Consider the following 27,688-nt stretch of genomic DNA (forward strand, 5'->3'; position numbering starts at 1 on the left):
AGCGCGACCGCCCCCGCCCGCCCCCCGCCCGCCGGCGGAAGCGGTGGCGGCCGCGGCTCCGCGCAGCTCCCGAGGCCTCCCCGCAGCCCCCGGCCCCTGCTGCGGCCTGGCCCGGCCCGGGGGCACCGGCGTGGTCGGGGCGGGCAGCGGGCCGGGGCTACGCGTCGCCATGGCAACGGGCGGCGGGTCCCGCACTACAGCCCCCGGCAGGCGCCGCCGCATCTCACGTCACGCATCCCTCCAGCCAATCCGACGCTGGGCGGCCTGTGCGGACCAATGGCAGTTGGCCGGGGGCGGGCGTTAGCGCTGCTCGGGACCCGGATGTGACGGCAACTCCAGGCAACCCGTGAGCGTCCGTGGAGGCGGTGGCGGCGTGGCCGGGCCGGGGCCCGGGGCTCGGCCGTGCGGGGTGAGCTGCGGGGCCGGGGGGAGCGGGTGACCCGGGAACGGGACCGGGAACGGGGCCCAACCCCGCCTTGAGGCACGGGAACGGATCCGGAGCGAGCCCCCGCATCCGGGAGTGTTGCTCAGGTCCGTTCGGGACGGGAGCACCGCGGCGCTGCCTGGGCTCGGCGCGGCCCCGAGGGTTAAACCCGGGATTAACCATTGCTCCTGAGCCTCCCTTTACGTAAGGGTTTAAACCCGGCGCGGGCGGAGGTGGCGGCTCAGTGCCGGGCATGTGGGGCACGTCCTGCAGCCGGAGCGCATCGCTGTGCCGTAAAGGTGCTCGGGCATCCCGTTCCCTGCTAGGACACCGGGTGCAGTTGATCACTGTGATTCCTGTGTCGCTTCCTTCATGGCGCCAGATGCAGAAGGCCATGGAGGAACCTGTGGTGCGCATTGGTGACCAGATCATCCTGGAAGAAGATTACGATGAGACCTATGTTCCCAGTGAGCAAGGTAACGGATCCTGCCCTCCCGGGAGCTGGGATTCGTGCATGCAATTCAGTGCCAGTGTATGAAGAAAATAGGGACTGGGGAGAGTATGAGGGTAGAATAAATGGGATTTTGTAGAAGACATTAACTTTCTGGTTGTAAAGATAAATGCCATTTTGCAGTCTGCCTCCAGCCTGCCAGGGAACCACGGCACAGTGAGTCCACTGACACATGGGCCATGCTGGCAGCTCTGTTTCCCCTGGGTGCCCCTGTGCTTTAGTTGGGGAAGTTGGCTTTATTGCTTAGTGCCTGGTGCAGATCATCTCCACTGGTTCCTCTTCTGTTTTCCAGAAGTCCAGGATTATGCCCGGGCGATCGGGATCGACCCCAAGAAGGAGCCGGAGCTGCTGTGGTTGGCCAGGGAAGGAATCGTGGCCGTGTTACCTCCGGGGTGGAAGCCTTGGTGAGAGCTCTGTCAGTGGTAGGGTTCCTGCCCTTCCCTGCTCTGTGCTGCCCACATCAGTGGCAGTCTGATAGGGGCAGTGCTGCAGGAGATGTGCCTCCTGTGGATGCCTGGGTCTTTTTGGGGTGGTGGAATAGAGGGAAAGAGCATTTAGGAAGTTGGATGTGGATGTGAGCAATCTCTAGGAGAGCTCCTTCCTCACACCAATGTGGCTCTTGGTGATTCAGTAAGGATGTGCTGGGACGTGCAGCTCTGTCTATATGTGCTCTTTCATCTTTTCATGGTGTTTTTGCCATACAGCCAAGACACCACTGGTGAGATCTATTACTTCAACTTTGTAAATGGCCAATCCGTGTGGGACCACCCGTGTGATGATCACTACAGAGAGCTTGTCATTCAGGAGCGAGAGAAGCTGCTGGCATGTGGCAGCTTGAAAAAGAAAGAGAAGAAGAAGAAAGAAAAGAAAGAGAAGAAGAGCAAGAAGGAGAAGCAGTCATTGAAGCAGCTTGCTGTGAGTAGACTCCACTCGCAGTGCTTCTGGGGAGGCTGGGCACAGAGTTCTCATGATAAATATATGCCTTTGGGAGAAGCAGAGGTGAGACTGCAATCAGATTACCTGTTGTTGCTGTCATAGAGGCTGTCTAGAAATGTCACTGTCTTCCTCTGGGAATAGCTGGGTCGTCTTGCTCTGTTCTGCCCAAACTCTTTGTCCATAAGTAATTGCCTCAGTTTAATAAGAAGTTACTGAATCTGCTGTCCTGAAGTAAGAAATGATCTGAAAGGTCAGTGCATTTAATGTTAATGGATTGCTGTGCTGCTGGGGGTGCCCAGCTGTGCCTCCACCACGTCACTAACTCAGGTTTCCAGTTATCAGCATGTGGTAGTGCTCACTGATAAGAACTATGACTATAAATATCAGATAAAGTGCAGATTACCCTGCAAGTTTTAATTAGCCCCGTGGAAGCGGGTTTATCTTTGCTGAAGGACAGCTAACATCCTCTGCTCTGCATTAACTCATAGTTAATGGCCATCTGCAGAAAATAATCAGTGTGATTTATTCTGTTAGAGTGGAATGTGTGATTTATTCTGTTGCCATTGCTGTGGCAGTGACTTTGTGGAAGAAGGATTGGTGCACATTCATCTCCCTGCTCCTCAGCCTAAGAGTGATTTAGCTCCGCTTTCAGTCTGCAGCCTGGTGCAGACACAGCGCAGAGGAGCTGTGATGTCTGAATGTGCATGTGCTCTGCTGGAGCATGAGCTGGCGTGCGTGCTACAGAGAAAACCCTGGCATGTGTGTGCTCCGAGCTGAACCTGTGCAGTGTCATGGGGTGGGAACTCCATGGTCATGGCCACGTTTCTGGGGGAGGATAACTTGATGTCAAACATGAGCTGCTGAGAGGGGAGGATGCTGGATGGCTCCTTGGGCTCTTGCTGCCCTTTGAAGGGGAGAGATGTATTTACTAGCTTCTTGTGGATGTGCTGCAGCAGAGTGCTTTGTGCTGTCTGTAACTTTTCCACTGGTGTAAGGTGAGGAAGCAGCCTGGATCTCTGTCTAAAAGGAGGTGGTAATTGCAGCTTGGGGAGAGTAGGAGGCTTCTTGCCATCAGAGTGGTTTCTCCTTCACTCATTTCATGCTGTGCAGAGCAGCAGGGCAGAAGGGGAGCTGCCCAGTTTGCCTTGGGTGCATGGCACTGGGTAAGAGCCCTCCCAGAGGGTGCTGTGTGTGGGTACATGTGAGGTGGTGTAGCGGCTGTTGTTCTTGCTTTGGTTTGGAGTGATGCCCATTGATTTTCTGGATTACCTTGCTGCTGTAAAGTGAATCACTGTATTCAGATGGGCCTTTGGGAGACAAAATGTGTGAGTAAATCAAAGTGTGTGTCACGTGCTGGGCATTGCTGGGTGTGGGGTCTCACAGTGGTGGTGGGTCTCATGTGGGCTGGGTCCTGTCTGTTGTGAGGAGCCGTGTCCCGTGCTGTGTCAGTGAGCCCTGTGCACATTCCAGCCCGCAGGCATGCAGCTGGCGCCCGTGCAGGTGCCCCCGGGGGGCCTGGCCCCGCTGCGTGGGGTCCCAGCACCCCTGCTCCCCAGCCTGCGCCCCAGCCCGCTCCCCCTGCAGCACTGCAGCCCCGCACCCGCCGGCCTCGGCACCGCAGCAGGGACACAGGTAAGGTCCTGGCTCTGGGAATGCGCTGCAGAGCACCTGGGGATGGGGACACTGAGAAGCATTGGTGATGTCTGTTGAACCCCACTTCCCTGCTGTCCCTCACCATACCGCTGTTCTCTTGCTGTTTCTAGGGAGCCCAGTACTAAATCTGTGCTGAGCTTTCTTCTGCTGTGATTGGCAGACTTAAAGAAAGAACTGCTTCAGTTACTGTTGGCGGGAGAAGTCTGTTGAGTTCAGAACATTGATTTGTGTGATATGCATTACAGATGATGTAATGCAATAAATCATATTGTCCCTCAGCTATTTGCTAAGAATAAAAAGTGAAAAGCAGAGTTTTCTGGATGGATGCAGGGTTTCCAAGCATTCCTTTTTCCAAGCATTTCCTTTTGAAAGGAAACAAAACCAGTGTAGTGCCAAACATACAGATAAACACCTTCAGCAAAGGTTTTAGTCTGGCTAAGCCTTATCTCTGGTGGTTTCAAGCACCTTGTTTTTATTATGGGCTGGGCGGGACTGAACCAGTGTTTTGAGGCACAGGCAGGTTTTGCAGCTGTCATCCTAGAGGACAGAACCCTCTGATCTAAGGGACAGCATGGCCTCATAAGGAATATATGCTCTCCCAGCTGGCCATTGCTCTAGCAGCACTATCTCAAGCACCTTCTCAGAATTCAGCATGTCCCCTGCTGCTGGCAGTGCCTCAGTGGGTTTGTATCTGTCCTTTCCCTTGGCTCTCCTCTCACCTCCCTTCTCTTTGGCCCCACAGCCTCCAGAGACCTGTAAGGCCACCAACCAGATGAAGAAGTCGCTGGGCTTGGTCTGTGAAGAGGAGAGTTCCTTGAACCCAGGTGCTCTAGATAAAGGGAGAAGTGAAGAGGAAGAAAGTGAAAACGAGGTGGGTTGTGCCTTGGTTCTTAATGTGAGTCCGTAACTGTAGTGCAGGAGACCTCAGAGAATGAAAAACTGATGCTCTGGTGGTTGGCCCTAGCTGTTCCATTTGACTCAGGGCCTTAGTTTGTGCTGCGCTTCCTCTGCGTTGTTGGGTCACCAAGAAGCATCTAATCCTTTTCTGTCATGGTACTCCCTATTAGTCACTGTCTGCCATGAGGTAATTCCAGAAGGAAGGGGCTGTAGGTGTGTTGCCTTGAAGCAGTGCTATAGCTTTACTGTCTTATTTTGAGGCTTAGGAACCCCCAGTGCCTCCTGGGTGCTGGTGGGATTGCAGGGGTCAGAACTCAGTTTTGACCATGCCCCTTTTGCTTTTCCATACTTCAGAGCTCCCATGAGACACGAGGACTGTTCAGAAACCTGCACGTGGATGTCAGTGCCCTGGGAGGCAGCTTTGACTCTGAGGTAAGCCATGTGTGAGCAGGACCAACCTGGAGCAGGCTGATGGAGGCACAGCAGCAGCGCTGGGGAGTGTGTGAGAAGCCAGATACAGTTTGCAGGGGACAGGGGGGGTGTGTTGGATGCAAATTTGTGCTTGAGGGAGGATGCTTGTGGTTTGGTGGGTGGGATTTGAGGAGATGGCACCTTTGCCCATGTTGGAGCTTTGTTTTGTTCTAAAGCAGAGAAATCTGAAGTGATGCAGGTGGGACAGGCAGGCTGGAGAAGGGCTCTTCAACAGCAGAAAGGTGAGAGCCTCAGAGCAGAGGTGCCACTGTGCTTGCAGTATGAGGAAGGTTTGCTTCTGTGCTGCTTGTTTCAGTTCTCAGCTGAAGTGGCAATGGTGGCATTGGGGAGAGCAGAGGGGAATGTGCTCTGGAAATGCCTTTCTCACACTTAGTTCCACAGGAATCTTAAACCTTTCATGTGGCCTGCGTGTGGTCCTGAAAGCTGTTTTCTTCCTTCTTGCACTGCTGACATTCTGTGGCTGGGGCAGTGTCAGCAGCGACTTGAGGACGCTTGTGGGCTGGTGCAGACATTGCCTTTCCATGCCTCTCAGCAGTGATGAGGCTTAAGGTGACAAGGGCACAATGGGAAGTGCGTGGCAAGCAGCTCTGGTGATGCAGCCCAACGGTGCTGACATTAATCCTGTCTCACTGCTGTGAAATCCCCTTCCACTGTCTGAAAGGCAAATTAATTTCTCTTAAAGTGTTTTACAGTATTTGCCTTATCCTGTTCACTGCACACAAAAACTAAGCTGTCAAGGGCTTTGGTAGTGAGCCCAGCGCTGGGTGGAAACTGCAAAGGCTTATGCTAAAGTAGGGGGAAAGAAAGGGCTGATTCCCTGGTCTCCAAACAAGCAGCAGCCTTTTAGGGTCCAGTTCATCACTGGAATGTTAACTCATCCAGAACAGAGCTAGCTTGGCGTTTCAGTGCAGGGCTTCAGGAAGCTATAGTGAAATGGCAGCTGCTGCCCAACAGCCAGGCTCAGTTAACCCAGATGGGGGATCTCTTAGTCCTGATATTAGAACCCCACTGGAAAAGGTAATTCTGGTGTGCTTCCATGAGATGGCAGTAGAAAAGCATTCCTATGAGCGAGCCTAAGCCTGGTTCTCCAGCTCCTTTGCAAAACGGGAGGAAAGGATTTGTAGAGCAAGCCTTAAGGGGGGAAATCTAAGGTGTAATTGGGTGAAGTGATAAAAACCTCGTGGCTTCGTGTAGCCTGTGCGTCAAGGCCGAATACCTGTATTCAGAGAAAAGCAGCATGAGGGTTTAGTGACTTGCTGAGACACAAGGATGCTGGGGGAGAGGGGAGGCTGCATTGAAGGTGAAATAAGGGTCTGGAGAGAAGGAAGAGAGGTGGAAAGGAATGCTGCCTCCCTCTGTGGGCTTTTCTGGAGCAAGGAGGGAGTTAGCTGGGAAAGAGGCAGTGCAAATGAAACCCAAGTCAGGTGCTGGGGACCTTGAGGTGTGAGGTTTATGTGTCCTTAGAATGTACTCTTGGTGAGAGGGACTCATGTAGGGAGCTTGGTTGGCTTGGCTTAGCTCTTGCTAAGAAGAAGGGCTTTGGGATACTGCTGGATGGGGCAAGAGGAGGAGAAGGTCTGGAAGCATCGCTGGTGCCTGGGGACATGGTCACGCAGCAGCGGAAGTGATCCCCTGCTGGTGCTTGCAGCTTGGGAGGTTTAGAGCTCTGCCTCCTGTCCAGGTCAGCCTCTGGGTAAACACTGGGGCTCAGGGGTCCTCTGTGTGCTGGGAAGTTGGCACACGAGGCTGCTCTGTCAGATGGAGGTGTGTGAACAGGAGCTCTCCGTAAATAAACCCTGTGCCATAGAGCTTGTGCGGTACTGCCGGGATGCAGGGAGCAGAGCTGCTGCTTCCGGGAAACAAAGGCATCCATGAAACACCAGTGCAGGGATGACAGCGGAAGGCAGGATGGCTCCTGTGTCCATAGCCTTGCTCTCTCTGTGCTGGGGGGGGGTGTGCCTGAGAACTGCTGTAGTGAGCTGCAGCAAAGCACGCGGACAGAAAGGGTTTTGTTGGGGAAAGTGGGCCTGGGAGCTGCTGAGCTCCGGTGAACTCCTTTCCCAAGCTGGAAAGCTGTTGAGCTGGAGGGCAGATGCAGGGGTGAGAGGCAGGGCTGTGACCTGTCACATCTGGATGACCTGAGCACCTTAGGAAGATGATGTGAGGACTTTTGCTAGTGGATGCGTTACCTCACCCACTAGGAGAAGAAAGCAGAGGAGGAAGACTGTGGCAGCTGGGTAGCTGATGCTGCTGATGCTGACCTCCAGCACCGAAGGAGCCCTGCAGAAGAAGCTGGCAGCCTGAGAGAGGTGATGAGTGGCTCTGATATCATGGCTCTGTTCTCATGATGTCACTGAAGCTGGGCATGCAGTAGGCAGCTTTGAGTGTTGTGGTGTGTGCCTGATAGCTGCTTGGTTTGTTTCTTTTGCTGGTTATTGTATTACATGCATGAGGAGAGGTGTAAACTTAAAACCCCAGGGCAAATGCTACCCAGATGAGGTCTGTCGAACCTAACCCCCTGTGGACTTCACCTCTTTGAGATGAGCAGGGCTCAGTTCTGGGGGCTGCTGTTCATCCTGATGATTCATCTCTGGATCAGATGCCTTTCCCAAAGCTGGTCCTGTTGGTATTGATGTGCTTTTCTCCAGGCTTGTGCTGATCACTGGAAGTCTGGACACAAGGATTTGATGGGCAGAAATTTCACATCAGTTAGCGTCACTGAGCTGCGGGGAAAATGTGTTGCAGCTTGTGAAAAGATCAGTGAAAGCCAATTATATCCTGAGTGACTTGTCCCAGCTCTGAAATCCATGGAAAATCCATAGCCTGTTTGTGCACAGGGAAAACCTCCCTCCTCCTCCACCTGTATGTCTGATTGGCAGAGCTCTTCCAGAGAGCTGCATTTGTGATCATTGAGGTGTAATGCTGACAAAAGCTTTGTCTCTATCCGTGCTTAAAGCAGGATTCTGCCAGCTAAAGAGATTATGCTGGGATGTTTTAGTAACGGAGGTAAACTTGCCTGGAGAGAAGCCTTTGTGTGCACGGTGTTGCTGGAGTCATTGGTGTATTCTGTTGTGGCGTTGTGCTCCTCAAAGGGAAGTGTCTCTGTACTGTTTTACACATACATCTGTGTACATAAACCTCACTGCTCTCATCGGGCATACCTTTCCTTGGGCGCTGTCACATGTCCTGGAGAGAGGGCTCAAGGAGAGCTCTAAAGCAAGCCTGTCCCAAAGGGAGCCCAACTTTCCAGATGCCCTCAACCCCAGATCAAAGTGAGGCCTGCTTCAGTGTTACTGCAGTGGGGCAGTGCCTCTTGCCCAAGCCTGTCTGGGTTCAGGTGCTATGAAGCCTTTGTGGCTGGTGGTTGGTTCAGTGGTGTGTGTTTGAAGCTCTGCTGAGCAGGCACCACACTGGAAAGGGGCCATAGGCTTTGGTTTGAATCACAGCTGGGGCTCTGGGCTGCAGCTCTTTGGGTAGCTGGTGATGGGGTTTCTCTGTTGTCCTGCTGGGTGCTGCTCTCAGCCCTGGGAAGGTCCCCAGACCAACAGTGGGCTGGGAGAGGCGCTGTCAGTGCGCTGCAGCTCCGGCTCTCAAGCTGACAGCATTCCAGTTGCACTCTGATAAAAATACATCGTTAAAATATGCGGTCTGTGTGTGGTACATGCTGTACACAGGATGCAGCTAATGTTTGACAAGACACCACAGCATTAATAAAACAGTGAGAAAGTGGGACGTGCTAGCAGTTTTGTTTGCATGCTGATGAGGGAACCTTTTCCTGCTTCCTCCTGGCTGTCGTGCTTGTTCTCGTGAGCTGGGTGGCCTCCCCACTGCTGGAGAGGCACCTGCACCTCGGGGTGACTAAGCTTCAGTGCGGGATTGTGTTCTCCTTGAGTGTGCGCTGTCAGTCACAGCCCTGCTCTGAGCTCAGAGCTTAAACTGGTGCCTGCCCTCCGGTTTGGCCCACTGGGAGGTGGGATGCTTGCAGCTTGTCTGCTCCTCTCTGCTTGATATCAGACAGAGTTACATGTCCAGTACCAGCCTCTTGCAAATTTCCATCTCTCACTGAACAGGTGAAGGGTGGAAGCAGAAATGGGTCTCCTGCAGAGCATGCAGGGTGCTCCCAGGGGCTGATGGGCCTAGAGCGACCACAGCTACCTTTTATACACTGAGCCCTTGTGGATGGATATCCACAGCAGATTAACAAACCAGAACCAAAACCCAAACAGCTCTGAGCCCAGCAAATGAGTGTGTTTATCCCAGTGGAGTTCCTTTCTTTGTGAAATCAAACTGGTCTGGAAGTCACCCAAAGCTCTGTGACTTTGCTGTAGCAGAACCCATGCTGTTTCTGACTGCTGCATCCTCCCAGAGAGGGGGTAAAGAATGTTGTAGCTATAATTGTGTTTGACTTGCTGCCTAGAAGGAGTCTGTAAAATCCAGACATGCTGAAGAAGGGCAAGACTTTTCCTTGGATTCCGATGACGCGTGCCCTCCGACTCCCGTTGAAGTCCTCCTTGGCGATGCTGACAGCAGCCTGTCTGACCACGGCAAGGATGAGCCCGGTGGGAAACACACTGGGAATGACCTACTGGGCGAGCCTGATCCTGAGCTGGAATGTGACATCTCTGCTGCTGTGGAGCTGCCGCAGTCCCTGCGGGAAAGGAGTGCAGCAGGGGTAGATACGCCCAGTGGTCCTGGGCCACCTCGAGCTGCATCTCCGGCTGCTGAACCTGCTGATGGAGATCAGCAGCTAGACCTGGCTTCTCCCATTGAGATGGTGAATGAAATGAGGGAAGAAGCAGCAGCTGATCTGGAAGCAGATGGCAAGCTGGATGCTGGCGAAGTAAGCGACCTCCCTGCGTGGTTGGGTTTGGTGTGGAAGCTGCCGTGCCTGTTCCTGTTGCCTTGTAAGGCCCTGCTTTAGCAAAGCTCTTGGAGCACTTACGTGTCTTCCGTGAAGGCAGCGTAAGCACTTTCCCAGCCAGCAGGGTGTTCCTGGGGGGGGCACAAGTGCTCTCAATTCCCAGATCAGCATCTTCAGCACTGAGCTGGGAAATCGTTCTGTTCTGTGGCACAAAGTGCTGTCCAAAGCAACCGACAGGCAGAAACCCTGGACTGAGACGCGCGTTTCGAGTCTTGGAGGAGAAATAAGTCTCAGCTTTCAGTGCTGCCATCTGTACTAAGCAGGCAGGTTTATAATGAAGTTCACACCAAGCCCAGCTGTCCGTGCTGCTTTGTTTCTCTCCTTCTGTTGTTTCTCTCAGCTTATGCAGAGATGGGACAAAAGTGTAAAGTGAGCTGCCAGCCGTGATACTCGCAGCTTCGGAGGGATGCCATGGGAGGTGCGGGTCAGAGTGGGAAGGACGGTACCTGGGGAATGGCTTGGAGCTGCAGCTCTCATCTGTGAGCATGGTGCCTCCCTGCCTGCAGCTTTCCTAGGAGGAGGAGAAGCAGCTAGAACCGGGGTAGCTGATTGTGCCATCTCTGGCACCATCGAGCGTCACAAGGTGCAGATGGGTTCCTGGCCTGGCCCCTGCAACTGGGGTGCCAGACAGACACATGCTCTGGTTCGGTGTCTTCCAGAAATGCTAGAATATGAGAGCTGATAAACTCCTTCCTTCCAGTCTAGCTTTGTTCCTGCTGATTTTGGTGATTTTTCTAGTTCCATTGCTGTGTAGCATCCTTAAGAGATGATAAGGGATAAAACTGTGCCTGGAAAACACATTCTGTCCCAAAGAGCTGGAACTTGAAAGCTTTGCTTTTACACTTACCTGCCCACTTGCTTTATGCATCTGGATAGATCTCCTGAAGTCAGCAGGGTTCTGCAGGTGTTCACACTGAACAGAGAAGCCCTTGCTGCAGTTGGGCATGCCAAGGTGTACCTTTAAAGAGCTTTTAAGACCATGGTACTGTTCTGTGTGGCTTTACCCATTTATGTGGTGGGCTGGGGAGCTCTCAGAGCTACAGAGATCTGTGCAGAAGGAGCAAAGCACAGGAAGCAAGTGCCTTTTGTCAGGGGTATTTGAGGAGCACTTCTTGGCCCTCCCCAGTCCCCTCTCCTGCCCCTGTTCCCCTGTGATGCTTTGTGCTTGTCGTGGGTAACTGCTATGGAGAGGCCAGACTTGTCCTCCCACATGGGTTGTCACCTTGTTGGGAATGCCGGTGTGAAGCTGCAGGGCTAGGATGTGCACAGGCTCTAACACAGGTCTCTTCTTGGCTTCCAAAGACATCAGAGGCCAGCGACTGTGTGGAGGACTTGCAAGTCTCTAACTGCTTGGACCGTGAGGTGCTGTGGCCTGGGGTGAGTCACTGAAAGCTCCTTGTCCCTTGGGTGGGACACAGTGCCACGGGTGCCTGCAGGACTGGGGTAGCCATCTCCTGTGTCCTGTAACCTGTGCTATTGGTTTCAATAGCTGTGTTCCAGGCTGTGTGAGGATTTGGGTCTGGCCAAACCTGTGTGTGCTCATCGGCCGCTGACCCTTTCCTCCTTTCTGCTTTAGGACATGGGCATCAAGAACTGGCTTTCTGAGCAGGTACCAGATGTGGAGGATCTGTCTGCTGCTGTGGACAGCCCCATGTGCAAGGTCAGTTCTCTGTGTGTGATCAGGGACCAGTCTGGATCAAACACTGTATTGTGGTGCAGCAGTAACAGGATGATGCTGTTGGCACAGGGGCTTTGAGGAGGTGAATACAAGTGATGTGCTTGGCATCAGGGGTTACAGCAGCACTACCAGTGCATTGGTTTGTCTGCAGAGATGAGGTGTAGGTATCTACACAAGGAACAAACTGAGTACAGGTGGCTTGTGAGGGCTGCAGAATGTAATCTCAAACGTGAGCTTCCCTGCCCCAGGAGGTCAATGGCTTTCCAAGGGAGTGGTGAGAAGCTGAGTCTCTTTCCTTTTGTGGGTATATTTGTCCCTTTCTTTCCCTTAAGCAGATGGGAAGGATCTGTGTACCAGAACACAAGTGTGTAGATGGGAGGAAAAGGAGGCTGGCTCCCTCTGACAGATTTTGGTCTAGGGAAGCTTATTTTTAAGCATTTGGTTGTCTTGCCTGCTTTCATGTAAGGGGAGAAACAGGCTCCTCTCAGTGAGTCTGTGGCACATGAAGGAGTGTACATGTGCGTTAGCCCAGGCTGCACCTAGGAGCAGGCAGCTCTGCCTGAACAAGTGCTGTGCATCTTGAGGTTTTCTCCTTGTCTTCTCAGCCCGTGATGGAGCGATTGCTCAGCCCCACGCTGCAGCTGCCCTCTCCTGCACCACCTCGGTGGGCACATCCATGTGTGCTGGCTCCAGCTGCGGCTCCTCAGCCTTGCTCTGACTGGGAGCTGCTGGGCTGTGCTGGAGGAGCCCTGCGTGGCGACCTCCTCACCTGCCCCATAGAGAGGAGCAGTGTGGGTTGTGAGGGGGTCTGGAGATCACAGTGGTCCCCTTGTGCCTAATAATGAGCACAATCAGATGGGAAGGGGAAACCAACCATGCGTCTGCTGTGTTCCCCCTTCCCTCCTGCTGCAGCACGGGCACCGTGCATGCAAATGTCAGGTTGGAGCAGCCACGTCTGGAGTTCATTGCAGCCCTGGCTGGAGCAGAGAGGTGGGTTTGAGACACTGCTGCACAGCAGCTGCACAAGCAGTGCTGGAGGGTTCTGGTTGGGCTCCTTTGGCAGGAGCTGTGGTAGCTTGCAGGGCCTATGAGCTGCTTCCTGCTAGACCTGGCTCTTCTGCTGGCAATGGGGAATCTGTTCCCTTCACCCTCCACTTAACAGGCATTTAAAGTGCTGGCATCCTATTTGCTCGCCCTGCTGCTGCACAGGGGGTGATGGTGGTGAGGAGATGGAAGCAGGCATGCAATGTAAGCTGGTGTGTACTGGAGACAGTGAGATCCTCCTGCTGAGGTCCTGTGGGATCTGTGCTGTGTGGAGGGAGGAGACAGGGAGGTGGGATGGCAGATGACAGACTGTGTCCAGGAGACTGGCTTTGTGTCATGAGTGTGGGACAGGGCAGAAAACAGAGCTGCGTCCAGCACTGGGACTGCTGGGGTCCTGAGGGTTAAAATCAGCCCTTGTTCCCTGCAGGCAGGCATTGTTCTCACTTTCTCCTTGTGTCCATAGATTCCTGCAGCCCCTGATTTCCATGGCAGGACTGCTCTCCTTGGCACGTGGGCTCAGCAGCGTTACCCTGGTTATCCCTATTCCCAGTGAGGTCTCCTTCCCCATCTATCTCTCCTTTCCCCTTGGCAGGCAGCGGTGACAGAGCCCATTTTGAGGCAGGAAACGTTTGCTGAGGTGTGGGAATTGCAGTCATTACTTACAGCGGGGCAGGAGGGGGGCTGCCTGCGGGACCTGCGCCCAGGCTGATGGGATGGAAGGTGACAGCACTCGCAGGGAATCCTTCTGCTGTTTGCTCTGCTGAGCACGTGCAGTGATTACAGCTGCTTTAGTCCCGTGTTGGTGTAGCCCTGCTCCTGTGCTTGGGGATGGGACCAGGAAGCTCCTCCATATTCAGGTATTTGCTGTTTGTGTGCCAGGTATTTACTGTGTCATAAATAAGCCACTTTAACACCAAAACCACTCTGCTCTGGAGCAAGGAGTCTGGAATCCCTGGGTAGGTGAGACCGTGGGGATACTGCCCATCACCATCTGCCTGAGAGCCAGGATGTGAGGCAGGGCTGAGTGCTGCTGTGATTTGAGGCACAGCCAGTACATCAGTTTGCTTTATGGCCACTGGGCATTATTTTACTTCTCCGTGTATGACATTCCTCATTTAGGAGATTTTTGTCCAACACTTTCTGGGGAGTTGAGTTTTTGGTGAGAGGAAAACCAAAACCTGCACCCAAACTGCTCAGTGCTGGCAGGGAGTTCATCTTCTGTGCTGGAAAACAGCTCCCAGACCCTAACTTGAGACACCCTGGGGAGCTGAGCTCCCAGGCCTGTTGGTTGTGCTGCTGGAAGCATTCCTGCAAGGCATTCCTGTGATGCTTTGAGCCCCTTGCTTACCTACAGGAGAGGAGGCTGGCGCGTTCAGCTGGGATTCTGGAGCAGCCCCTGGATGCTCTTTGGTCCCTGGGCTCAGTGCTGATGCACTGGACCAGAGGGTGCTGCCCTTCAGCAGGACCACTGTGAGGTCCTGCAAGGCTTGGATGGGGAAGGAGCCAGCAAACTCCACACTTTGCTTTTACCTGCAGGCCCAGGAGCTGGGAGAAGAGGAAAAAGACCAAAGCAAAGCAAGTGTAGAGGAAGAGCAAAGCAAAAGAACAAAAGCTGCCGAGAGGTATGGTACAAACAGAGCCACAGAGGAGGTGTGGACAGCCCCAGCTCTGGGTGACTTTCCTGTCATGTCCCCCCTGCTCTGCTCTGCTCTCTGTAACCTGTGCAGGTGTCCCCTGTAGAACACCCCAAGATGCTGCTTTCTCACTGAGCCTCTCTCTTCTCCTTCCACCTTCTTAGTACTGGCTCAGCAGGTTCAGCTTTGTTTCAGCTTCCTGGTAGCTTCTGCCTCTCACTTCCTTGTGGCTGCCCCAGATGCGGAGGTGCCCTCTGCTTCCCTCACAGCTCTGACTTCTCTCTGAGGCTGTGAACATCACGCTTGTGCCAGGATGGTCTGAACCTGGCCTCTCTCGAGCTCTCCCCTCCCTCTGAGAGCTGCAGCGTGTGGCATTTATAGATGAATCGTGTCAAACCTCTTAGCCTCTGCACAGTTACGTGTACTCTGGGGCGCTGGGGACAAGAAGCTGTTGCTGTGCCAGGAACACTTGTGAACACAAGAAGCTGCAGTCCATCTTAATGACTGCCTGCGTGCAGTTGGGATTTGCAGCCTTGTTGCTGTTCATGTGAAGGTCCCCCACAATGTGCCTGCAGGAATTGCCTCCTTATCGCTTGGTACCTGCTTCCCAGCTGTGCATCCTCTCCTCCTCTCTGCCTGTAAAGCTGGCTCCTGCTTGCCTTGCCTCTCTTCTCTGTACTTCCAAGGTGAAGTAGGGTTGTAGATGTAAACACGCCTGCCAGTATTCCCATCTGTGTCTTGGACAGCAGTGTGAGTATTGCTAATAGGGCTGACTTAGCCTGGGGAGATTCTGTGAGGACCTGGAAAGAGAGGGGGGTAATCCAGGGATTAATTCAGCACTTTGAGCCTGGCACCCATGCAACCCTCAGCTGCCTGTTAGCCTGAATGGCTGGGCGCTTTGCTGTGCCGTTGGCAGACCCCTATTAGAGCAATGGGTCCCGTTGGCAGGCACTGCTACCTGCAGCAGCCCCAGGCTGATCTGTGCTAACCCAGTCTTGTGTTCCCTCTTTTGTGCTGCAAAGCGAGAGGGGTCAGAGTGCTTGTGAGACACCGCAGGAGAAGAGCTTTGCTTTAGAGAGCCCTGCTGAGGAGGAGGCCGTGGCAGCGGAGGCGCAGGAGGGCTCGCTGGATATCCCAGGCAGTCTGGAGGAGCCTGCTGCCCCACAGGAAGTGTAAGGGCTTTGGTCAAGTCCCTGGTGTTGTGAACATAACAGTGTTTGTCCCTTTGTTCCCCTCTGTGGTGGTAGAAGCTGGGGTGTGAAGTTGGAGCACCAGGAGATGCGGTTTGGTGGGCGAAGCAGTGCGCCAGCATCTCTATATGCAAATCCAAGCAGCTGTTTCACTGAGTGCCAAGGGAACAGCCTGTCCTGGGGAGGGAAGAGCAGCAGCTCGGCCCTTGGGCTCTGTGTCACAGGAGCCTCGGGCTGGAGGGAAGTTGCTTTGTGCTTGGAGGAGCCTCCTGCTCTTTGCCAGCGTTGCTAATGAGGCTGGGAGCGTTCACCTTGCTTTGGGAGATGCTTTCACACAGACGGGGGGAACAAGAGAACCCAGGCAATCACCCCAGTTTTCCAGTCACTGGAGCACTGGTTGCTTTGGGGTATGATAAGCCCAGAGCACAGGATGCAGAGCTCAGGTTCCTTGCTAAAGCCAGCGCTCTGTTGCTGCACTAAATAGCTGCTCTTTGCAGATCCGTCCCCGCGGTTCCTCTGCCGTAGCAGAGCTCATAGAAGTGGTTGTGCTGACTTTGCTTTCTGTGCCAAGTGACAGACCAGCAGGTGCAATGGGGGAAAGCAGGCAGTGCCTCCCAGGACTGAGTGCTGGAGAAGGGATCTGTGATATGGGCACGAGCACAGAGTCTCCCTTTCCCCTTGGAATCGTGTTGAGCTGTGTAAGTGTGTGTGTGTGTTGGACGGATCTCCCTTTAAGCAAGCACTGGGCCAGAAGGAAGAACATGTTAAAAGGTGGAAGCGGCAGGGCAGGAGATGAACACCACCTTCTGCAGGCCCCTCTGCAGCAGGCCCCGAGCAGGCAGCATTACATGGAAGCAATAATGAAGTGGCTTTTTCCAGACCCCAACTGCTCCTTCCTATCCTGTTCTTTTTGCTAATGGCTGCATAAGTGACCTTTTCTCTTCTGACTCAGGCCTGTGTTGCTGGGGCTGCTATTTCCTTGATTGCTGGCAAAACAGAAGTCCCTCTGCCTTATGCTAGCACAGAGCACGATGAGACCTTTCTGCTCCAGCTTTCAGTAGCAAAGAATGAGTTTTTTCTTAGCTCAATCTTCATTTTCCCCTCTTTCCCCTTCAGCCTCTCTCAGACCTTATAATTTTACTGCTCTCTGTCTGAAAAAAAGCTTAATTAGAAGCAGATTGGGTTTGAATTTGTGGAGTGCTTCGGGGCTTTCTGTTGCCTGGAGCTGCCAGGCTCCCAGCACACTTCAGACTGCAATGGCAGGGAAGTACCTGGTCCAGCAGCACGGTGCTGCTAGTCCCTGGGCTGCACACGGGTACTGCCTGCATCTGCTTTAGCGCCTGGCTTTCAGAGCTATTACAGCCTTCCTGTTCCCCTTGCAAGGTGATCTCTAGTGGGACAAAGCAGGAGTTACCAGGACCTGAGTGCTGCTCAGGTTAAGGTGTCAGTCAGAGTTCCTCTGGAAGTCAGCCCATGGGAGCATCCCCACACTGGTACCGGAGGTGATGCGCTGCTCAACCTGGAGCGTGTGCTATGTGTTCCCCAGCAGCCTTGTGAGGAGAGCTTGTGTGTACCCACCTTGTGTCCTGCCTCTCTTCCTGCCTGTGCTGCTGGTCCTCAGCTCCCGTGAGCTAACCAGCAAGGGATTCTCTCCTCCTTTCCCTTGGACAGTGATGTTTCTAGAGGAGGGGGCTCTGGGGTTCTTGGTTTGGGGGGATGTTGCTGTTCCTTAATGTGACACTTTTGCCAAAGGAACCTTCTCTTTTTGGTAGGCAACCTGAGGAGCAACCTGAACGCGAGCAGTCCTTGAACCCGCCTAGTGATGAGTCCCTGGAGGGAGCAGCCGATGAGCTGGAACACAGGCAAGAGATAACACACTTACTGCAAGCACAGGAGGAGAAAAGTCAGCAGTTCCAGGAGGAGAGGAGGCAGCCGGAGGAGGAGGAGGAAGCTGAGAAGCTTTGTCAGCAAAAAGAAAAATCCCTCAGGTACTTCCTTCTGTTACTCCATCTCCCTCCTGTTTCTGCTCTGAGCTGTGATTTCATTGCTGGGGGCCACAGGCTTGGGCTGCTATAGGCCATCACCTTGGAGGTGGTGCTGCTTTGCAGAGCTGTTGACAAAGGAGGCAAGAAAAAGGCTTTTGGGGAGGAGGAGGAGTACAGGGCTTTGCCTGGCACACGCAGTGCTGTGTGTGAGGGTCTGCACATCTCAATGGGCAGTGGTCTGCTGGCAGTGCTGTGTGTGGAGAGCACGGCCTGCCTCAGGAAGAGGAGAGAGCATTCCCACATCTCCTGCGGGATGAGCTCTGGTTCCATACACATGCAGCTTGCAGAGCTCTGAACCTCTCTCTTATGGTTAACCTGGGAGAAGTTTCCAGCTCGGTGCTTGGAGCTTTAGCACCTGGCCAGCGTTCAAACCCGGCCTGGATGGTAGTAACAGGACTGCAAATTGGAGCATTAGAGGAGATGAGGTTACCCCAGAGGACCCATCTGAACCTCTGGTACCGTATGTTCTACAGAGGGACTTCCAAACAAGGCTTTAAGGAATAGGGCATCCAGGTTCCTTGGCTGGGAGCCTGCTTTCATTTAATAGGAGTTGATTGAATTTACCAGGAAAACACGCAGCCCCAAGTGCCATCCATGAGGATGCAGCACACTGAAACAGAGGTTTGGTGCTCCCGTGCCAGCAGCCGGATTCTGATGCATGGAGGGGAGTTGTTGGTCTGGAGCCCTGAGAATGCCTCACTTGGGCAGGCACAGCCGGGGGGAGCAGCAGCTGATCCCCTGGGGAGGTGGTTGGAAGGTATGAAAGCCTCCTGAACCTTGTTTCTGTTTTTGGCTGCTCATCTCTCAGGGCTCTACGGGAGGATTTGGCAAAGGTCTCTGAGGAGGAAGAGCTGCGTATTAGAAAGGAAGAAACTGAGAGACTCTCAAAGCTGCGAGCTGAAATTGCCTCAGAGACCAAAGCAGAGGAGGAGAAGATAAGGTGGGAAGTTTTCCTGCCATCCCTGGGGATGTAAACTGCTGCTTTGGGAGGGAAGCATCTCACATGTCACCAGCAACTGCTCCAAGTGGAGGTGTTAGCCCTCCTGAGCCTCCTGTGGCTGGTACCCTGCTGAGGTAGCAAGTACAAGGTCCGAAATGTGATGCTGTGTTGCTGTGATGTTGGGCCACAGCTCTGGGCCATGTAAGTGAAAGAAATGGCACCTGCAAGGAGAGGAGCAGTTTGCAGCATAGCTTGGTTTGAGCGGATGTCTCTGTTTAACAGCTCTTAAGGCCTGTGGAAGCAACTGGAGGAGGCAGACACTGGAAAACCTACAATTGGTTATTTCCTATTTCACTGCTGACTGCTTTGCTGTTTCTTTCCAAAGCCTTAATTGGTACACTTGTGAATGGTGTGCTGTGAGTCTCAGTTTCTTCTGGCTTGCATGTGCTGTCATCTCTTGGCTCTGGTTCCTAAATGGAGTCCAGTGGTAAAGCACCGACTTCTGTCTGTACTCTTGTTGCAAACCTACCAGGGCAGAGCAAGAGGCCACACTGCAGAAGCTAAGAGAAGAGTGGGAATTCCAGCAGGTGATGGAGAAGGAGAGCCTGGAGAGGAAGCAGCAGCTTGTTTTGCAGCAAGTGAAGCTGGAAATGGAGGAACTTCAGCAGAAAGAGATGAGCAAGCTGGAGCATGAAAAGGACCAATCCCTGAGTGAGCTCAGGTTGAGATTAGATGGGGAAAAGAAGAAGGTGAGATCTCTATGCCCAGCTAGGGCTTGTGTTGCAAAGCTAAAGCATTGAGATGAAATAACACCAGTATGTGTTTTAACAATGGCTCACTTAAACCAGAGGGAAGATGCTAAGGGATGACGTTAGAGGCTGGCTGAGGTCGGAGGAGTACTCCCCCAGGTTTTATTGCAGTGGTGATTAAATAACAATTACTTAAATGGCCATGTTGCATGTGAAGAAGAGAGAAAGATTGCTGTGTCTCTGCCAAGCTAAACCAAGCCACTTTATCTGATCACCTCTTTGGCTGCTGCTTTAGTCCTCCTGAGAGCCTGGGCAGTTCAGAGTCCTTCCAGCACAGCATGATTGAGATCCACTGAGATCTCCTTGCATGTGCTCTGGTTTGGAAGGGATTTACCATTGTGGTTTCGATGCTTGTGGATAGATGATAATGGCAAATGCATCTTGTGTGGTGTGTCCCCACACGTCGAGGTTTTCCAGCAGCCTGTCTTGCTCCTGTGCCTGTAGGCAATGGAAGAGCTGGAGAAGGAGTTTGCAAGTGAACTTCGGCAGCTGAAATCGGCAGCGGAAGAGAAGCATCGTAAGGTAAGAGCTGGTGTCCTTACAGTGTAAATAGTTTTCTCCCACACTGCCACCAAAGGTGCCCGAGGAGGGTGGTGTTAATGTTTCCCACTTGCTAAATGTGGTTCTGGTCTGGCTCAGCATTTGGACAAGCTCCAAGCAGGGGGAGGTGAGACTGCACACACTGGTCTTTGCCATGCTGCTTGCTCTCCGTAGGAGGACGCTGAATGGATCTTGTCAGAAGGGTGACAAATCTCTGGGGGTGGCTTTCATGGCAGGTCATTTCCAGCCTGCAAACCCAGATAGCAGAGGCACAGAGGAGTGAGGAGGCTCAGCTGCGGGAAGACTTGCAGAGAGCAGAGCAGAAAGTGCAGCTGAAAGCCTATCGGCTGACAGAATACGAGCGCGAGGCAAGTACTCACCTTGGATTGCTGATGGTCCCTCACCACCTCTCACTGGATGTGTACTGGGGTCTGAGAGGCCACATCCCCTGCCCGGGTGTGACGGTGGTGCCTGAGGGGGAAGAACACCCCTACAGCATCTTAACCTCACCAGGGTGCTTTGTGCTACCCAGGCCACAGCCTGATCCCACTTGCAAAGTACTCTTGAGCTTCAGTCCCTCTGCTCATGTGTGAGTTGTTCCCTGGGGGGCTGCTGGGGTCTGATGCTGTAGTTCAGAGAAACATCTTCTTGTGTCACCCCTGCAGCTCAGCGAGCTGATGAGAGAGAAACGCCAGGAAGTGGAGAAGGACCATGAGAGGAAAATGGAGAGGATGAAACAGGAGCATCAGGAGGCTCTGGCACGGGTTCAGGATCAGTATGAGGAGGAGGTACTGCTGGGTGAGAGCAGTGGGGTTGGGAGGTGACTGGTGGCTTGCTCAGTTGGGCTGACACAGCTACTTGTCAGTCCTGTCTATCTCAGCCACTCCTAGAACCAGAAATTGTCTTCCTGGCCATTGCTGCCATGACAGAAAGTGAATTCAGGCTGGGGTTATAAGGATAAGCTGTCAAAATGTTCTCTGTGAAGGCAACTTCCACGTGCTTTTGTGGATTTCTGCACAAGATTTGTGGGTACCCATTTTGGAAAGCCTTCTGCCTCCCATTTTTGACTATATAGTCGGCAGTACATAACAAAACCTCAGTGTCTTGTCCCTGTATGCAAAAGGTTCTGACCTGCTGTAGTTGGTGTTAGCTCCGGGCTTGCTCTCTGTGAAGCCGCGATGCTTTGCTGGAGAACCCTGGGCTTCACTCAGCGCTGTTCCTGCTTGTGTTTGGCACCAAACAGGAGAGGAAGCAGAGAGCAGAGCTGCAGGAGGGCCTGCGGGGCGAGCTGGGGCGCCTGCGGCAGCGGCACGAGGCGGAGGTGAAGGCGCTGCAGGCAGAGCTGGGCGAGCGGCTCGCGGCGCTGCAGCACAGGCAGCGGGAGAAGGTGAGCGTGTGCTGTGCTGCTTGGCATGGCCTGGGTGCCCTGGCACTCGTGTGCCTCCCACCCTCTGCAGCACAATGGGCAGGATGTGCTCTCCCAGCTCCTGGTGTGGTGGCAGAGCTCTGCCTGGTGAGGGAGGAACTCGTGCTGCTCTCTAACTCGGCATCTCTGTGCAGGAGAGGAAGGTGCAGGAGTTGGAAAGCGAGCTGGAGGTGCGCATGAAGAACGTGCAGACCAGGTCAGCACAGCTCCTGAGCCGGGTGAGTCCCCGTGGGCCTCCCAGCCTCTCCTGGGAGGCTTTGCAGAAGTGCTCATTGCTGCCATGCAGGTTACAGGTAAAACCTCCATCTCCAGGCAGAGCAGGGCTAAGTGCTCCTGGCAGTACAGCCTCGTGGCTGGTCTTTGCAGTGAAAGACAGTAAGTGGCTGTAAAAGTGACAGGGGGATCATTAAAGCCTTTCAAGGTGGCATGTTCTGCTCAGCATCGTGTCAGATTTCAGTCAGCCCCTTCCTGATTTACCTCCTCTTCTCCCTGCTGCTGTGAAAAGAGTGAGGGTTTCTGGATCTTGGGTAGCAGTGGGAGAGGGAAGCACTCCAAATGCTACAGTGGAGCTGGCAGAAATCCCTGGCTGATGCTCTCACCTGCCAGATCTCTTAAGTCCTGGCCCGTGCCAAGGGCTGTAGATAACATTGCTTCTGTCAGCCCTTCCTTTCCCAGCAGCACTGGGGTGAGGAAGTGAAAAGGTAGAGAAATGGTGGAGGTGAGCAGAGGCTTCAGAAAAGCAGGATCCTGTGGAAATGGCCATGAGCCCTGAACACTGCAGGGGAATGCAAATATGCCCAACTTCTCCCTTGAAGTCAAACAGAGGAAGGGGATCTTGAGCATGTTGGGGGGAATAAAGCAAAACTGACAACAGTCCTCAGGTTTTGAAATGGTCTTGGACTTAGGCCTGACCTGCTGCAAGTGCTGCTGGGCATCAGCATCTCCTGCCTCTGACACTCACCTGTTGTCTTACCTGTGTATAGGAGGAGTCTCTGAGGAAGAAGAGGCAGCAGCTGCTGGAGGAAGACAGGCAGGCGAAGCTGGAACGAGATGTATGTATGCCTTGGCTGCCGTGCTGCTCTTCCTCTGGGGATTAGGGCAGCACACTACAACTGTGGCTTGGAAGAAGCAAACTGCTTCCCCTGAGTTGTGAGTGTGAAGGTCTGGAGTGCCATCCTGCTGGCACTTTGATCAGCTCCAAGCTGTTTCCTAAGAGAAGGAGCCAGTTCTGTGCCTCCAGGTTGTGTGCCTGTGTAGCGCTGGGACCGCCTGTGCGCTGTGCAGGTAGCCAGCTCCTGCACGCTGTGTGCTTTGGTGCTGGGGAGATAACTGTGAGGGATTCTTTGGCTTTCTCCTAGGAAGCTGCTTTAGCCTCTCAGCTCCGGCTAGAGGAGAGCAGGAAGGAGCATTCCGGCCTCCTGGAGTCCATCCGGCAGCTGCAGAAGTCTGTGGAGGAGCTCCAGGACAAGAAGGCTGAGCTGGAGGCTCAGGTGGATTTGCTGCAGACCCGAAAGCAGAGGCTGCAGAAGCGCAAGAGGTGAGAGCATGAGGGATTTCCTCTGATACAAGCACATCTACCCTCTGCCCTGACAGAAACCTCACCCGGGCCTCTCCTTTACCTCTGAGCTGGACCATACTCCTTCAGAATCCTAATGGTGTTTTACTGTGTGCTGAGGGCACAGGGGTCCTGGGCTCCGTTGCCTGATCTGTTACTCACTTGCTGTGTAATTTTGCCCCTTCACCTCTGCTTGTCACATCCATTTGGCTTCTCTCCACCTGTCTGGTGAGGTTAATAAGATGCTTTGAGAGACTGGTTCCTGGGCTAGATGGACCTGCAGTGTAATCAGGTGTTGTCTTCTGTGCGGCAGTGAGCTGGACGCAGCCATCAGAAGCAAACAGGACACTTTGAAACAACTGGAGGCAGAAGAAAGTGTGGAATCTCCAAGGGAGGAAGCTGAGCTCCGTGCTGAAGACCTGGGAGAAGCTAGTCAAGCTGTGAGTAAAGCAGACTAAAGGTGCTTGCAGTGTGAGATCTGAGGCTGTAACTCCCTTGAAAATCCCAGCTTTTGTTCCTTCTGGTTGAAGTCAGTTGAGATGCAGTGATGCGTTTTTCTTTGCCAGGGGACATCAATATGTTTAGGGCTGATTTCTGTCTCTTATTACTGGGAGGAAAGGAGTGTGGGATACTTGAGTGCCCTTGGAGTCAAAACAGGGATGGAAATGTCTTTGTTACTTTTGAAAAGTCCCATGAAGAGCGTCCCTGGCACTGATTTTGGGTCTGGGCCCTAACTTGATGGTAGCATTGTGAATGTTGGCTCCTAATTGGATTCTCATGGGGTTCTAGGGTTCTGTTTCCCAGTTTCCCATGCAAAAGTCAGTTGTTTCCATGTTTCAACTCCTCAGCACTCATCTGGAGAGCCTGTTTCCCCACCCGCCCAAAGCCATGAGGACAGTGACCTCCAGTTTGATCAGTGAGTATCTTACCCCAGCTGCTTCTGGAGAAGGGTTTGCTGTGGTTTTAGGAGCAGGAGGGCACAGCACAGGAAGGCAGGAGCATGTGTGTCTCTCTCATGTAGTGTCAGGAGCTACATCTCTGCGGAAGGGATCTCCATCAGGAATGCCAAGGAGTTCCTGGTGACCCAGACCCGCTCCATGAGGAAGAGGCACTTGGCACTGAAAGCTGCAAAGCAGCAGTGGCACCAGGACATGCAGAAGGCCCAGGAGGTGGTGCAGGATCCCGAGAGCTCCCAGCACCTGGAGGGCATGCGCAAGAACCTGGAAGAGGTGAGCAGCGCAGCCCAGGCGCAGGAGCTTGGCTTTAGCTGAAGCTCTTGGGACCTTCAAGTGGAGGAAGTGTTACCTCCTTTCCCTTGGGGTGAGCTGGCGTTGAGGCTTGTGCTCTGCCCTCTCTACATTCCATTTCCCATGCTCTCCAAGACTTGGGAGCAGCTTTACTCTGGCAGCATCATTTCCAGTGCTGAGTAGAAGTGAGATAATGAAAGTCACCCCAACCACTAATGCAGTTCTTTCCTGTCATTCTGGTTCACTCCTCCTTGGCTTGGCTGTTGACCCCCTGCAGGAAGCCAAGCAGTTGGACAAGATGAAGTCTGCTATGCGGAAAGGACAGGTACTGCTCAAGAAGAAAGAAGAGAGGCTGAGCCAGCTGGAGTCCTCGCTGCTGGAGGAGGTAACCACCAGCATCACTGCTGCTCGGGCCTGCCTGGCTGCGCTCCAACCTGCCCAGAGCCCCTTTCCCTGGGCTGAAGTCTCTGGTCCCTGTTGGTGAGGCTGTTTATGGTGGCCAGAGAGTGATGCTTGCCAGTAGAGCTGGGTTTCTGAAACACGTTCTCTGAGAGCAGAATAGGGACCCAAATAAGATGTGCCTTAAACCACAGCAGCCATACAGCATGTCTTATTTGGGTCATTTTCCTTCTTTTGCCCAGCTTTCAGATGAAGACACACTGAAGAGTGCTGCATGCAAGAAGGTGGTGACTTTTGATCTCAGGGACTCTGAGGATACAAACAGCACATCCAGTGTAAACGTAAATCAGCCTGAATGTAAGTGCCTGACTGCCATTTGCAAGGGAATTGCTGTTAGGTTTATGGCTATGTGAAGGGGTACAATAGAACGGGGAGGGATGGGGCAGGGAGGCCAGACGTGCACACTTGTGCATATCCAGACTTGTCTGGCAGGCCCTATTCTTGCAGCATGGGAGGATCATGTCCTTGCTATCATGGTTCTGCTCCACTCGGTGCCCAAGCAGCCTCCAAGGCACAAATCCTGGCTGCAAAGCCTCTGTATCCCACTTAGCACAGATTGATTGGTGTCAGCTTGGACAGGGAAGGTCTCCGGTTTCCCTTGCCTTCCCAGTGACCCCTCTTTTCCCCTCTTTTCCCCCAGTGGATTTGAGAGCCGATTTGCAGGCTGTCCCTGAGCCAGACAAGGTCAGGTTCCTGACAGAGTCTGTGATGCGCATCTCTAGTGAGCTCAACAGGGTCCTCGGTGTCTTGGGCTCTCTGAGCAGCCAGCAGCCTCCTCTCTTGACCTCGACGCCCCGTGACAGCACCCCTGTTCCTCTGTGTGCCTCCTCGCCAGGACTTCATGCAGGCGGCTCCCGGCTGCCCCCACCAAGGACGTCCTTGGGGGACCAGCAGGCCTGGAGCTCTGGGCTGAGCTCTAGTGACTCTTTCTCAGCTGGGCGCTCAGTGGACAGCATCCTGGCAGACAAGTGGCACAAGTACTTCCCAGGTGAGTAACTCCCTGTCTTTACTCCATCTGCTTGCTTGCTTCACAGCCCTACAAGTTCTCACTGTGTTCCCTCCAGCACTGGCAAGGCCAGATCCTCTGGTGCTGCTGATAGGAAGGGTGCTAATGAGATAAGGAATAAGAGCTTCATTCCAGGAAGTGCAGCATATGGCTGATCTGGTTTCTGGAGCAGTTCAGCCTTTAATATACACCCAAGAAAGCAGTTCTTGCTCAAGAAGGGGCCCTGCTTCACTGGAAGCCTCCTGTGACCCGCAGATAGATTCACCATCTCTGTTTCCTTAACACCACTCTGTCCTTGGCAGGTGGCTCAGCCTGTGGGGACGATGTGTCCATAGTACAGGAAAGCAAATGCACCCAGACATAAATGCTATTGATTTGGGGGGAGCTGTATTTAATCTCTGTTTTCCAGGTGGGTTCCCATCGCACACTGGAAGTTCCAGGCTTCTAGACAACAAGCTGGGATACGTACCTGCAGAGTAAGGGTCTTGTTCCTTGAGTTCTTGTTTCACTGTGTTGCTTTTCTTTCTGTGGAATGATTTATAGGTCACACCGTATACCATGTAGATAAAATAAGGTATATGTTAAGTAGATCAGTTAGATGTCATCAGTTACTCATTGCCACATGCTCGGTCTTGGGTCATCGTGGGTGTGGGATCATTTCTGCCTAGACCCCATTTTTCCCACTTGCACTGTCTCTTTCTGTCTCCTGTACAACAGGGAGCAGATCCGGCGGATGCAGCGCTCCCAGTCCCAGAGCTGTGAGTCAGACAGGACGAGTATTGAAGGAATGATTGGGATGAACGAGAAATGGCTGAAAGACTTCATGAGGGAGTCAAAACTGTATCCTTTGCCTGGGTCCCTGATGGCACTCCAGCGTCCTGCAGCAGGTCAGAGCAGACAGCAGGAGGTGGGTGGATCAGGAGGGGTAAAGCACTGAAAGCATCAGGGGCTTTGCTGCGGGCATTGCCTGCTGAGCAGCCTGCAGTGAGGGACAGTGTCTTGAGGCTGGGGTGCTCTCCCTTGCTCCAGCTCAGTTTTAGGGCATGTTGTAGCGTGTGGTTGGGCCAAATGGGTGAGAGCTCCCTGTTGTGTCAGTGGGGGCGGTTCCATGCTCCTGTTGTAACTGCCTTACACCAGAGCTCTCTATATTTCCTCGGCAGTGTGACTGGTATTAGCAGCAAATCCCTCGGGCTGTCCTGCGCACGGTGCTCCTTTGAATTCCCTAATCCCCCTTTAATTCCATTTGACTTGGGTGCAGCAGGCTAAATGCAGCACATGTGTGCAAGCCTGGCTCCTGCCCCTCGGTACCTGTCCTGTCTGCTGGCTCTGCTCATGCCTGCTAATGCCTCACCTAAGCCAGGCTTTTCCTTCACCCAGCTGCCAGGCCTCTCTTCCCAGGGGCACAGAAGCCCCCTGCCAGCAGCTCCAACATACTTCAGCTAAGACTGGATGAAAACAGGCAAATCAAACTCTACCATTACTAAAGGGTGGGCCCTGGCTCTGCAGAGGTGGTGGTGGGGGCCACACATTGGTTCCTGTGATTCCCAACCATCTCTGCTGCATCTTTGTGCTGTGCCCTTGAATTAAAGTCTTTTTCCAAGAGAGCGGAGGAAGGAGGAAGTGAACTCCCCAGGTGGATTCTTCTAATCCTGTGATGTGTCCAAATACACTTTATAGACTGTTTAATCCAGTGGTGAAACACCAGGGCTTCGATAAATCAACACTTCTGTCATTAGTATTCCAGCGACCGTGAGCCGTGGCTGTGATTCACGGAGGACTTGGAGGAACTGGTCAAGGGGAGGGCTGTGAATCCAGCTGAGGCTCTGCTAGAGGAAACGTGTCAGGAAAGGAGCCCACCCTGAGGCCCAGCAGGTGCTTAATAGCAGGTGGGCCAAGTCATCAGCCCCTGGCACGTGTGTGAGCAGGCAGTGCGAACCATGACGTGGCTCTGGAGCCCAGGGACAGCATTGGAATGGCAGATTCTGGCTCTCAGGACATGCTCCTGTCTTTTGGAGTGGAAGCGGTAGGATCTAAGCTGGGAATGGCTTTTCATGGCTCCCTGCTTCCTCTTTGTGCCACGCCAGCCAGCGCTGTGCTGCAGGAGCTCTTCTGTGTTAGGGATGTGCAGCATGGAGCAGGGATGGGGAGAGATGATGGGGAGGTACCTGCCCAGCCTAGCATGGATGAGACAAAGCCCCATCTGCATCCTTCTGTGCCCTGAGAGGGACCTGAGCTCAGCTGGCAGGCAGTGGCTGCAGGGATGCTCCTGTGGGAGGGGGCA

At 53.5% G+C, this 27,688-nt stretch overlaps 1 protein-coding gene across 1 annotated transcript; it reads left to right on the forward strand.

Moving 5' to 3' along the window:
• The first annotated feature begins 635 nt into the window (after window positions 1–635).
• Window positions 636–27,150, forward strand: CEP164 (centrosomal protein 164). The gene is made up of 31 exons (XM_061368188.1): window positions 636–900; window positions 1,228–1,339; window positions 1,640–1,850; window positions 3,342–3,503; window positions 3,635–3,642; window positions 4,197–4,395; window positions 4,776–4,853; window positions 9,334–9,753; window positions 11,137–11,211; window positions 11,411–11,494; window positions 14,093–14,178; window positions 15,213–15,362; window positions 17,153–17,368; window positions 18,234–18,365; window positions 18,898–19,114; window positions 19,619–19,696; window positions 19,951–20,082; window positions 20,380–20,502; window positions 20,958–21,101; window positions 21,275–21,358; window positions 22,124–22,192; window positions 22,499–22,677; window positions 23,009–23,135; window positions 23,544–23,611; window positions 23,717–23,924; window positions 24,220–24,327; window positions 24,584–24,698; window positions 25,042–25,389; window positions 25,817–25,883; window positions 26,125–26,247; window positions 26,792–27,150. The coding sequence occupies exons 1-31, from the start codon at window positions 678–680 to the stop codon at window positions 26,889–26,891; spliced, it is 4,446 nt and encodes a 1,481-aa protein (XP_061224172.1). The 5' UTR covers window positions 636–677; the 3' UTR covers window positions 26,892–27,150.
• Window positions 27,151–27,688: the final 538 nt, after the last annotated feature.

The sequence above is a fragment of the Neopsephotus bourkii genome, unplaced genomic scaffold (assembly GCF_033783945.1).
Source record: "Neopsephotus bourkii isolate Nb327-2 ecotype Australia unplaced genomic scaffold, CSIRO-AGI_Nbou_v1 NB_1433, whole genome shotgun sequence".
Lineage (NCBI taxonomy): Eukaryota > Metazoa > Chordata > Aves > Psittaciformes > Psittacidae > Neopsephotus > Neopsephotus bourkii.

What these genes read in the sequence shown, in the direction of transcription:
- CEP164 (XM_061368188.1), top strand. Translation starts at nt 678, where the DNA reads ATGTGGGGCACGTCCTGCAGCCGGAGCGCATCGCTGTGCCGTAAAGGT. An exon ending in AGTCATTGAAGCAGCTTGCT is followed by an intron (nt 1,851 to 3,341) that starts GTGAGTAGACTC and finishes TGCACATTCCAG; the next exon opens with CCCGCAGGCATGCAGCTGGC. An exon ending in TAGATGGGGAAAAGAAGAAG is followed by an intron (nt 19,115 to 19,618) that starts GTGAGATCTCTA and finishes CTGTGCCTGTAG; the next exon opens with GCAATGGAAGAGCTGGAGAA.